Source organism: Pyricularia pennisetigena, chromosome 3 (assembly GCF_004337985.1).
Source record: "Pyricularia pennisetigena strain Br36 chromosome 3, whole genome shotgun sequence".
Taxonomy (NCBI): Eukaryota; Fungi; Ascomycota; class Sordariomycetes; order Magnaporthales; family Pyriculariaceae; genus Pyricularia; species Pyricularia pennisetigena.
In genome coordinates this window covers 1,467,150-1,478,725 of record NC_043742.1, presented here as the reverse complement: position 1 = coordinate 1,478,725, position 11,576 = coordinate 1,467,150, and the positions used below count along the sequence as shown (strand labels likewise).

The 11,576-nt window shown below is 36.1% G+C and overlaps 1 protein-coding gene across 1 annotated transcript; it reads left to right on the top strand.

The window, feature by feature from the left end:
* Positions 1-9,218: 9,218 nt before the first annotated feature.
* Positions 9,219-10,848, top strand: PpBr36_02310 (uncharacterized protein; the record flags this gene model as incomplete). Its single annotated transcript, XM_029889492.1, has 3 exons — positions 9,219-9,543; positions 9,619-10,451; positions 10,730-10,848. The coding sequence occupies exons 2-3, from the start codon at positions 10,256-10,258 to the stop codon at positions 10,846-10,848; spliced, it is 315 nt and encodes a 104-aa protein (XP_029754056.1). The 5' UTR covers positions 9,219-9,543; positions 9,619-10,255.
* Positions 10,849-11,576: the final 728 nt, after the last annotated feature.

The following is an 11,576-nucleotide window of genomic DNA, read 5'->3' as shown; positions in this document are numbered from 1 at the left end:
CCCTAATTTCACTTGCAATACCCTTAATTCCCTCCGATTCCTCCTTATTAAAAATAATTCCAAAATATAACCGAATAATTTTAACACGTTCCGTTTCGGTGCGGAATTTAAGGCTTAATTTCAAATTCCTTTCCCTCCGCCATTTTAATTTATTTTAATATAGCACAATAAAGCCGTCCAGCTCGCTATCCATAACATTCTTTATATTCGTTCTCCCAGGTGCAGCTAGGGGTTTATTTAATATTGTAAATCGCTAAAGCAACAATTTACGTAATGCGAAATATGTGCGGTTTATGCTATGCGTGTTTAGGATATCGATATCCTCGGGCAGGAATTTAAAATCCGAGTTAAAACAGCATATTGGCTACCATTTTTTATTAGGGCTACGTCGGAATTAATATACCTATAACCGTTTAATTTAATCGACCTGCTGTGCAATCGCCTGTTTCACTATTCGTATTTCCGTTTAAGGTTTTATATACTATAAACCGTTCGGTTTAATACCTCCCGTTCCTTCGAGCAATAGTACAGGTTAGGGTGGACCGTATCCACCAAAACCTATATCGAGCAAATAATGTACGCCACCGATTTTAATAATATTAATATAATATATAAATCCGCCGAATTTACCGTTGCAGGGTTTAAAAATTCGCGAACCTGCCAAAATAACGTCGAATCCCAGCGATAGGAAAACCGTATTAAATAATTGGTTCGTTTTAAAATATTAACCACCGCGGCGGTGGCGGACAATTTTTTTAAAAAAACGCGTCGGCGAAATACCGAACCCTTTATACCAGGAGTAATAAATTTAAAGATTTTTATAAAGCACGTTAATAAAATGGTGCTTTTTAAAAAAGGTAAGGTAGGTTAGCTGTTAAATAAATGTAAGGTTGCTAACGGAGGCGATTCGCTGTTTGGGAGAAAGGTGTATTCGATTGAAATATTTAGTTATTTCGAAATTGTCGTATTTTGGTCGCTTACATTGCTGAATTTGTGCTGTGTTGATGAAGCGAGCCGATAATAGTTGGCGCGATAGGCCTTGGAAACAGATTGACAGTTTAGGGATGATTATTATTGTAGCTCGTTTGCTATAGAGGGATTTAATGTAAAGACTTTTTTTCATTTTAAAGTCTTCGGAAAAATTAAAGTTGGTGCGGTTAGTTGAAATATGTAATTGCGGAATTAGTAGCTTTTATATTATTTCGATTGCTTGCGTTAAAATATTTTCCATGGGCAAAAAGGTTTAAAACATTTAGACCGCCATGCGCCCCGTAGGGTAGATGAAAGAATTTAATAATATTTTAAACCCTTGATATATTGCGCGGAATGTGCACGCGTTTAACACCATATGGGATTTACAGCCCGAGGATTTTACCGTTAGCGGTATATTGGGGCGTTATATTGCAACGTCTTTATGCGCTAGGCATGTTAACGATTTAATGCAAATTTTTGCTTATACGTGACCAGAATAAGGACACGATATTAGTAATATAATGTAAATAATTGCAGCGAATAATGTTGTAAAATCATAACCCTGGACGTTTTTTTATTTCCGTAATAAGGTTGAACTGGTGCTATTTTAATGCCGGCGATGGGTATTCGGCCCAAAACCTCGGGTTTGGCGTAAAATTGGTGACGTAATACAAACCTTATACGGTAATACCGAAGCAGTTACCGTATTGGGTAAGAAAAAAAGTGTTGGTAATATAATTCGAAAAATGGAATTGTGGCAAATATCCGTCCAAATGCTACTTCGCCGCAGGGGATTAAACGTTGCAACGTTGGTAATAAAAACCGAAAGATTTGGGACCAATAAAAAAACGTTACGATCCTCGCGTTCCCACCTTCGACGTAACGGGGATTATTACAAAAAAATAATAGGGCCAAAATATTAGGTATTATGTTTAACCATTTGCGAAAGAGGAAAGGACAAAATATGGGACGTACATTTATTCAAAAATCGGCTATATGCTCCATATTAGGTCGGCCACCGATATTATAATTCGATTTTGCAACCGCGGATATGGTTTATTTAAAAATTAATAGGTTCGCCCATTGGTCAGGAATTGTGTAAAATGCACCTTACATCCCTGTAAAAATGCCGAATAGGTTATTTTTGCATATTACCAACATTAACCAAAAATAACAAAATTATTATTACAAAAATTACCAAAGACCAAATTTGGACTTTTTTTCGCGGAACCTAATTAGGCGTGGACGAATAAATACAGGGACACCCTGCAGATTTAACCTATTAAATATACCTAAGGCAATACATTGTCCACGTAAGACGAAAAGGCTGCCTTCCCTTCCCTTCGCTCCCCTGCGTTTATATATATTTACTATAACGGTTAAAATTACCGCCTAATTTTGCTTTCATTTTCAGCTCCTGCCTTATTGGTATCGCCTATCCCTAAATATTTACTGGAACTTAACCCAAAAACCATTTAATAGGGTAAATCGTATATATAATAATTTGTAATGTTAGGGTTTTTTTGTTTTTGGTTTACGTTATTTTGTCGTGCTGGTACTATATAGGCAATCCAAACAAAATTTCGCATATTTGCTCCGTTTTTATCCAAAATGGTCCTGTAATAGCAAATCTGGGTTACATTTTGACAACGGACCATTAGGGCCCCTTTTTTGTAAATGGGTTAAGCACTAAATTTCACCCCAAATAAATTGGTAAAATAATTATTACTAATTTGGTACTGTTCCGGTCCAAAATTAATTAATAATTTCTCCCAAATTTTGGAAAGGAACAAAATAAGGAGGGAACAGAATTATTTTAACAATTATATTTAACCCAAAGCACGGTGTTTAAAAAAGCGCGGTCACCCAAGCGTATCAACCTTTGTCACTTTAAAATTAATAACCTATTCACAACTCTGGAGATAAAAAGTTTTTCAATTTTTTATATCCTGTCCAATTGATTTAGTTGTTACATATTAGTTCCTGTGCTTAACTAGGCCTCCTCCGGACAACCCCTTTAAACCACTTAAAATAAGACGTGACAATTACTTTATTCGGTTTCCCGAGGCCGAATCGGGGGCGAACGCGGTATATAATATTATAAAACATTTTTACAAATGGGATTTGCCATTTAAAGAAAAACATTTGGAGAAACGTCGCGCAAACGTTTATAAAGATAAAAACGATGAGGAGATAAATTAAAATAAGGATAAGGATGACCAAAACTTCGTTATTATAGCCAAAAATCGACCGGCCGGGGTAAGGCTGAGATAAAATGCGGTTTATCCTATGTGCCTTTAAGCCCAACTGGTGGTAACCAAAATACATAAATGTACGAACATGTAACGTTGGTATGGTTAAAGCTTTAACGCGTCGTTTACCTGTTATATTATTTGGAACCGCTTTTTATTCACCTTAATCGCAAAACTAAAAACCTGCATTTAATACGAAATTATTATGCAACTTTATATGCCTACTGGTGAGCGGGTGATAAATTTTGGGTCGCTGACATATTCCCCAAAATAAGGGTTTACGCTTTTAAATGCTCCTTCCAAATGTGGCTGGTTCGACGTAATATAAATGTGGTTTTAACAACCTGCATTAACCAATAAAAATAATACGTATTTGGCGCTGTGGGCCTGTTCCGGGTGGAAATTGCGGCTATGGAAGAACTATAATAAAAAAATGCAATATATTTTTTTTCCTTTACCCTATTCTTTATTAATACTAAATTTACCTTTACTGCGTTTCGGAGTTTGCGGGAAATTAAAGTTCGGTAATAATAATACTTTGCGTTAATACCCCAAATAATTGCAGTATATCTTTTGCAATACCTGTAATTATTTTGCGGTTAGTACCCCATTATATTACATTCCATGCAATTACCAAAAATTAACCTTTTATACCCCTATATAGCAAAATTTTAGGTATATTGGATATATAAAGCTTTAATTAAAGTTATACGCGAAGGTTTAACTGTTTATGGTTTGCAACCATACGGTATGCAGCATATATTTGCACGACAGCATAAATTTGGTGGTTTTTTGCGTTTTCGTAAAATTGAATTGCTGGGGCATTTTAATTAGTAAAACATTTTTTATTATGCGTATATATATTTACTAGTAAAGCAATTTAAAATAACGATTATATAATGGTATAATACCTTGGATTTCCAAAATATATGGTATAGCGCGTATCCTGGCCAAATTAGTTTAGTAACCAAAATAAGCTGCATATTTTAAATCGATAATTATACCTAACCCCTTCCCTTTTCTCCCTTTTTCCCTTTTTCCTTTTCTCTTTTTCTCCCTTTTTCCTTTTTTCCTTTTTTCCTTTTTTCCTTTTTTCCTTTTTTCCCTTTTTCGCCTGTTTTTTCGACTTTATCCCTACTAAAAAAGCTAAACCCAGCCAAAATGTTAGAAATAGTCCTTTTTTATCCCTTTTTAAACGACCCTTCCGCAAGCGACAAAAAGGCCAGTCCAATTTCAAAAGGCACATCCAAAGCTGCAAAAAAGCGCTTTAACTTAAAAAAGCGCCTTCACCTTAAAAAGTGCCTCTACCTTTTTATAAACACCAAACTCACCATCTAGTTGTTTATCTTCGTCCTAAAAACTTCAAATTCAAACTCGATAATGCGCCGCACCTATATATACAGGTTAACCTCCTGGGGGAAAAAATCTCGAAATCGGTATGGTTTCCGGGATTTAAAACACTAAAATCGTTTCCAAATTTTTACGAGGAAATAGGGAATAACCAAATAATGTTTTATTAATTACTAATTACGGCCTTCCATTTAAAATATCTGTCCCAATTAAGCGAATTTACGGTTAATATTCGAAAATGGAATTTAAAAATATTTGACGATTTCCCTGGCGACGATTCGACAAAAATCACCTTTTTTTTCCTTAACACGACCGACGGCGACCCCAAAAAGGCACCGGAGTTTTGGGTTTAAATATTGCAATTTAAAAATAAAAAATATATTAATTTTTACCCAAATTAACGAAAAACGGAGGCGGAGCAGGGGAAAATGGAATTAATTAAAATTTTGGACATTATCGCAAAAACCGCTATAAAATGGGAATTCCAATTCCGATTTAAAATTTGTTTCGGAACAGGCATTTATCCGTTATTGGAAAAACAAAATATAATATATAAACGTTTATAAAACGCAATTTTATCCTATATGCGCATCCGAAACGAAAAATTGTTTTATATATTATATTTTCCATTTATTAATAAACCGAAAAATTTTATTACGACGAAACGGAAACGAGGGCAGGTATCCATTAAAAAATATACCGTTAATATATTTTGGTTTTACCAAAAATATATATTTTTGGCGGTTAAAAAGGAGTTCCGCGTGTTTTTTACCCCAGGGAGCAGTTCGAAAAAAATAATTTTCCATTGGGTTTATATTGCTGTTAATTGCGATAACCCAAAAATAAAAAATATCGTTTTTATTAGCAAATTATCCGGAAACGATAACGTCGAATTTACGGCGAATAGTATAATTAAAAAGCAGTTTAAAATATTTACCTTTTATTATTACGAAAATTTGCGGAAATTATTATTAGGTATATTATTCAACGACGGCGTTCGCCTGGATATTGGAATTAGTGGGGATGGGAGGTTTTAAATTATTAAAATTATTTTATGGTATTCGGTCCATTATTTTTTAAAAACCAGTTTATTTTGCCCAAATATACAAATTTGCAGAATATTCGCCACATTTTTGGCACGTTTTTTAACACGTTCCAAAATTACAAATTTGTAAACGGTTAAAGGCGGACAAATTAATAGCTCCAATATTAATAAAGTCTTCTTTTTTTCGATGTAATTAAAATACCCATCCACAGTTTCCAATCCAATTAATATGCTAAGCGCCAATTAATTATTGTTATTCCAATACCAAAAAGCATTTACTAATATCCAAAAATCCATTAGAATCGAGCCAGTTGGTTGCGGAGATATAATCACCTTTCCGTCATGCTTCAGGGCTTTATATTCGAAATTAAATGAAGTATTTAGATTAATTCTAAAAGCAATCCAAACCTATTGCTTCGTTGGCTTACGCACCCGTCGACCCAGGATTTGGGCTCCCGTTAAACCCTTTTAATATAATTAACAATAATATTACACGCAGTAAAACGTGGTTTTACAAATTGATCGATCGCCAAAACCTATCAAAATGTTACCTTAGTTAATTGCTTAACTGTGTACGGTTATGGATACGACGTTGCAGGCCCGGCCACCGTGGGAATTTTACCGAGCGCAATATGCGGGATCGTTTACCTGCTATTTTGACGATGCCGGATTTAAGTCCAACGGCCATTATTATATAAAATACTGCCATTGGATTAATACCGAAAAGCTTAATCGATATTTGGACTGGAAAGACCGGTCGTTTTAAAAAAAATCCTTTTATATCCGTATTCGATAACCAAAATAAATTAAAATAGTTATTTTTCCCATTTTATTCCGCAAAAATACTTTTTATATAACCAAAATCCTAGGCCAAACCGAGGAGCGTGCCCAGTTTTTTTTCCGATAAAAAAAAGCCCCAAATTTTCGTGGTAAAAATAAATGCGCGATCGCTTAGATAAATAGTCCTGGAAATCGAATTCGCGGACAAAACTGTGCGACTTCCAGCCTGGGAAAGCAACGAAATAGGTGTTATTTTTATTTTAATACCCGATATGCGGCAATATTTTGGGGTGCTTAATGAAACCAGCCAAATTTTAAAATGGTTTGCGTTTAACTGGATCTTTAAAGTAATAATAAAAAATATTATCATTTATTAAAAGCAGTATTGCTAGGAGACGGGCACGAAATTTGGATGTTTATTTGGTTTGGTAATTATTATGGGCCCAATTACGTGGTAAATGTAGGATATAGATATATATCGGCTTGGAATTTAAATACATGTTAATTGGACTTTGTAAAGGCCATGGCCAAAAACGAGGGTGAACCAACTGGATACGTTGCAGGTATAAAATTGATTTAAATCCCAAAATAAGTACAGGAATAGGTCCGTTATAGGTCCAAAAGTCTATATATATAAACCTTTAACCCCATAATTATCTTAGTTAAAATTGCGCATAAATAATATTCCGACACTACAGTTTATTATATACCTCGCACCCATTATTATATAACCTGTTATAATCCTGTTTTAGCGCGAACTACCAAAATCAGCTTCTGTATTTTAACTGGTACCCTTTAAAAACACCTAAGGGAAATGGAAATCCTTATTTATTTTATTCCAGGCGGCCATTGTTCCAATTCCACCTCCAACACCGTTTTGCGTAATTAAATAATAATTGTATTGCGGCGCGCCAAATCCGAAATTGTGCAGTATTTCGCCGATTAAATACGCCTCGTCCCGAATTTTTACCTTTTATTAATACGTCCATCGTAACCAACGCCACGTTTGCTATGCATTTTATAAGCGCAGCAGTGGGGAAATTTAATTGGCTAATTAAAATTGCTATAGGTATATCCTCAGGGCGCCAACCTCAAATATAATAAACCGATGCAATTATGGATTATTACAAACGTTTTTTATTAAACGGACGTTTGGCGCGGACGTTAATTACGCGTAGCTTTTTGCGGCGCATATTAACGCGTTAATAGGGAATCGCAAGGGTATTAAAATCCGATATGGAAAAGTAAGAACAAATAATTATAGAAAAAAGTATTTATCGATAAGGGTAAAACGCGTGCCTGAATTGCCGATTACAAATGCGTGCGGGAGTGTTACACCTGATTTGCCACGCAAAAAACGTGATTTAGCTTTTTAATTTCGACCAACAAATTACACGTTATAACCTTTTAAGAATTATTAATTCGACTTTTATATAGGCGTACCAACACCCTTTATCCTTATACAACTTTGTTTATTAAAGATTACAGTTTTAAGGATTTTGGTGGAATGGGCCGGGCGCGCCACCAATGTTTTTATTCGTGCTAAAGCCGTTATAAGTTGTAGATCCTTGGATTTAAAACCTTTTCGAAACTTGGAAAATAATAGCCGTTGGGTAAAATTGCTTCCAATTAACTGGGTATAATAAACCAACTAATCCGTAGCCTTTTTAAAGCCATTTGGGGTTTTCCACACCATAATAAAAGCGATTTAATCCAAATTTAAAGCTTTTCCCGGATTAATTGGTAATTTTGCCGTTATTTGGAGGCGTGGTAATATATTATTCCATGCGTGAATTGCGATTTTCGAAAAATAGTGGGCTTAATAACGGCTTGGCTATATTAACGTTGGGTACCCCCTAATGGCCATCCCCCCTGTTTTTTGGGTGTTTTTTTTAGGGGGGGGGGGGGAGAGTTGTTATTATATAAGAATTGCATGGACCAATTTCGAAAGCATCCTGGACTCCCGAAACTTTATACCGCTTGGGGGCCGAACAATGGACAGGATTCAGTGGAAACAGCCTTTATATTAGGACATTTACTTCCAAAATTTCGCCCATACCCGCTTCCCTTTACCCCCTTTTCCTTTTTTTCATATTTTTACGCGAACAAAAACGTTTAAATATTACCTACCTTTTCCTTTTTACCTTTTTAAGCATTTTGTTACTATTATTCACGCTTTTTTTCAATTATTAACAATATTAGTCAAAAATCTATCATATTTACCAAAATTACGCAAACCACAAATCAGAATAAATGTGATCGATAAAGCTGTTAAAGGGATCGTAATGGAATTAATCAGGGCGGCGCCACCGAATACCATAAACAGGGACCAAAAACGGCCACGTAATTTCGGGGAAACCGGCAATTAACATTTGGGAACACATCCGGCCTCTCTCTGGAATTGCTCGAACCCAATTAAACGCAAACGTTATTAGTAAACTGCAGGCGAGGACGCCGTACAGGTGGTGTAATTATATGGGGCGTTACCGTTATAATTTCAATTTAAACTTTTTTTTACCCTTTTCGACTAAAACAAGCTGCGGGAATTAAATTAAACCAAACTATATAACTGTTAAATCATTTTAATTTATTCCACTTCAGCGTTAAATGGTAATATAACATACTATAGCAGGGAAAATTTCGCGTGGACTGGTTAAATTTACGCGCAGGAGCTCGAGGTATGGGGGTCGGAAAAAGCCGATATATGTCACCGTTGTACAGGTTCTCAGGGGTTTATTTTGGCGGGACATTCAGTATAATTTTCAAAAAGGTTAACAAAGCCAAGTTTAGTTAAACTATAAAATGCTCAACGTCGAAATTGCACCTGATTTATTCCCGTCTTTTTTTGCTGTTCTTTCTCGCAATTCGCCCAGCATGCCACCAAATACACAGTTTTAATCTGTAGCGGCTATTACGCCGCAGCTTTTCTCTGTCGTTTTCGGGTCCAGGATAAAACCGTGGTTTACAAAATTATTGAAACGCATTAAACCCAATAAACCGCTTAATAGCGTTGCTGAACATTAAACATGCCTTAGCAAAGTTTTATTATCGCCAAACACCATTTGGATCCTGGTATCCCTAATGCGAAAAGGCCTAAAATCCGAATCGGATCCCGAATTTTATTTTGTTAATATCGAGGCAAATGTTTTTTTTGTCGATATCCCATGCGATAAAATTGTATTTAAACTGATTTCGAACACAATAAACGCCCTAATCAAGTATTATTAGGACGTTTATTGTGTTAACGCCGAGGAGAAAAAATAGCACAAAAGGTTGCTTAAGGATTTTATCGAAGCTATTAACCGTTACATTTTCCGCATACCTGCTGTTATGCTTAATGGGTTGGAAAAAAATAGTGTTGGCGAGCTATTTTGTGGGTAAAACCGAAATGTTAAAACCAGGATTTTGAATCTTATGGAGCGCCTGTCACCCTCGCCCTTTAAAAAGGTCGAACCCATTTCGGAATTAACTTCACTGTCCATAACCGCATCTTCTGCTAATTTATATCCCAAGCCTCCCATTAAAAAGGTGGTCGGGTGGTAACCTGATTTGGATCCAATTTAAACCCTTTCCCCATCCCAAATTAATTGCGACCCTTTTTCGATATCCTTTTACGGAATCCCACCAATCTTTGCCTTCCAACCAATACCAAATCAACTGGCTTTTACTGCTTCTAACTTCGGTTATATTCCTGCTGCTCCGAAATACGAATTAGCTCCAAATTTAACGCATTTGGATCCGACGCCAAAAGGAGTAAGCGAATCTCGTCATCTTTTTCGTCTGTTTGCAGCTCCGACATGTAATCCGGGAGGCCAATTTTGGTTAACAGATTTTTTTACTAAATTTACCCGCTATAATGGTTTTGTTAAAAACAGATTTGCTGGAGATTATTATATATCCGGTCGCCAATAGGGTATTTCCGTTCACAATTATAGCGAAAGCTTCAACAACAGCCATACTAGCAGCGGCATTGACGGCTTCTCCAATAGGGGGATTCCTAAAGCCATTGGGAATTAAAGGACCTCGGCGTGCATACAGCGGACGTCGCCTGGGTATTTTAAACGAAAATTTTAAATAAGCGAGCAAATTTTATCTTTTATTTTATTCCTTTCCCATATAACATTTATCTAACTCCCTTTACACAGGCTTTCCAAGTTTTTTAAAAAAGTTTAAAATATGGAACGGCGCTTTACCAACCTCGAAATATTAACTTTATATACCCGATACAAGCCGAACTGTCGACAGGATTATGGCTGTCCCTCACAGGTCGAATAGGCTGGTTTAAAATCGCGAATTGTCCATTTTAAAACGAAATTCGGAATAAAAACAGGAATTTGCAGCAAAACTCAACGGGGAATGGACGTGGCCAGCAGGGCGAATCGAAAACGACGGAAGGTTAAGCAGCAACAACCCGATAGCCCATCGGAGGACGAAATATCAGATAATTAATAAAATACCCAAATTACATTTAGTAAATTATATACCTTTTTATTGGGTTGGATAAAAATTAAATAAAATTGAGCGAGCATTAGCGAGCAATACCAAATGGTAATAAAATTTCCAAATATTGGGAGCCATACGACCTTTGCGGTCTGTAAAACAACGATTAATTACCGGATCTGCTTTAACAGCGTTTTAAATGTGTTTCCCGCCCTGACACTATCGAAACACTAAATGGGGACCTTGCGCCTTTTATATCGTATTTTTGCCTTGCGAACCACCTTAAACAGGCACTTCGCCAGTACCAGAAGGCGAACGAGGCAAACGGATGGCAAAAAAGGCTAGGTAATATTGGCAGGAAATAGGCACACCGGTTCGCGAGTTTGCCAATTACGAAGCATAATTACAAGGTTGTTGCGTGATAGGGCGCAAAAAGCAATTGTGTTATTTGTGCTGGGGGTAAGTGGTTCTTTCGCCCACCGATCATTTAAACCGATCGTTTCCAGTAACGAATAAGGGGTATACGCGCCTTTGCTATACCGTAATACCATTGGATGCATTTATATAAATGTTCGTCGAATTCCCGCTCCAAGGAACCGGCGAGTACGTAATACGCCTAAAATTCTCCCTGCAACGAATTAAAAATAAATTATACGGTTATATTGCTGGTCCAAATTTATATTTTTGCGCCGCTTTCCAATTCCTAAAATAGCTGGTGGAAGTTTTTAATAAATTAA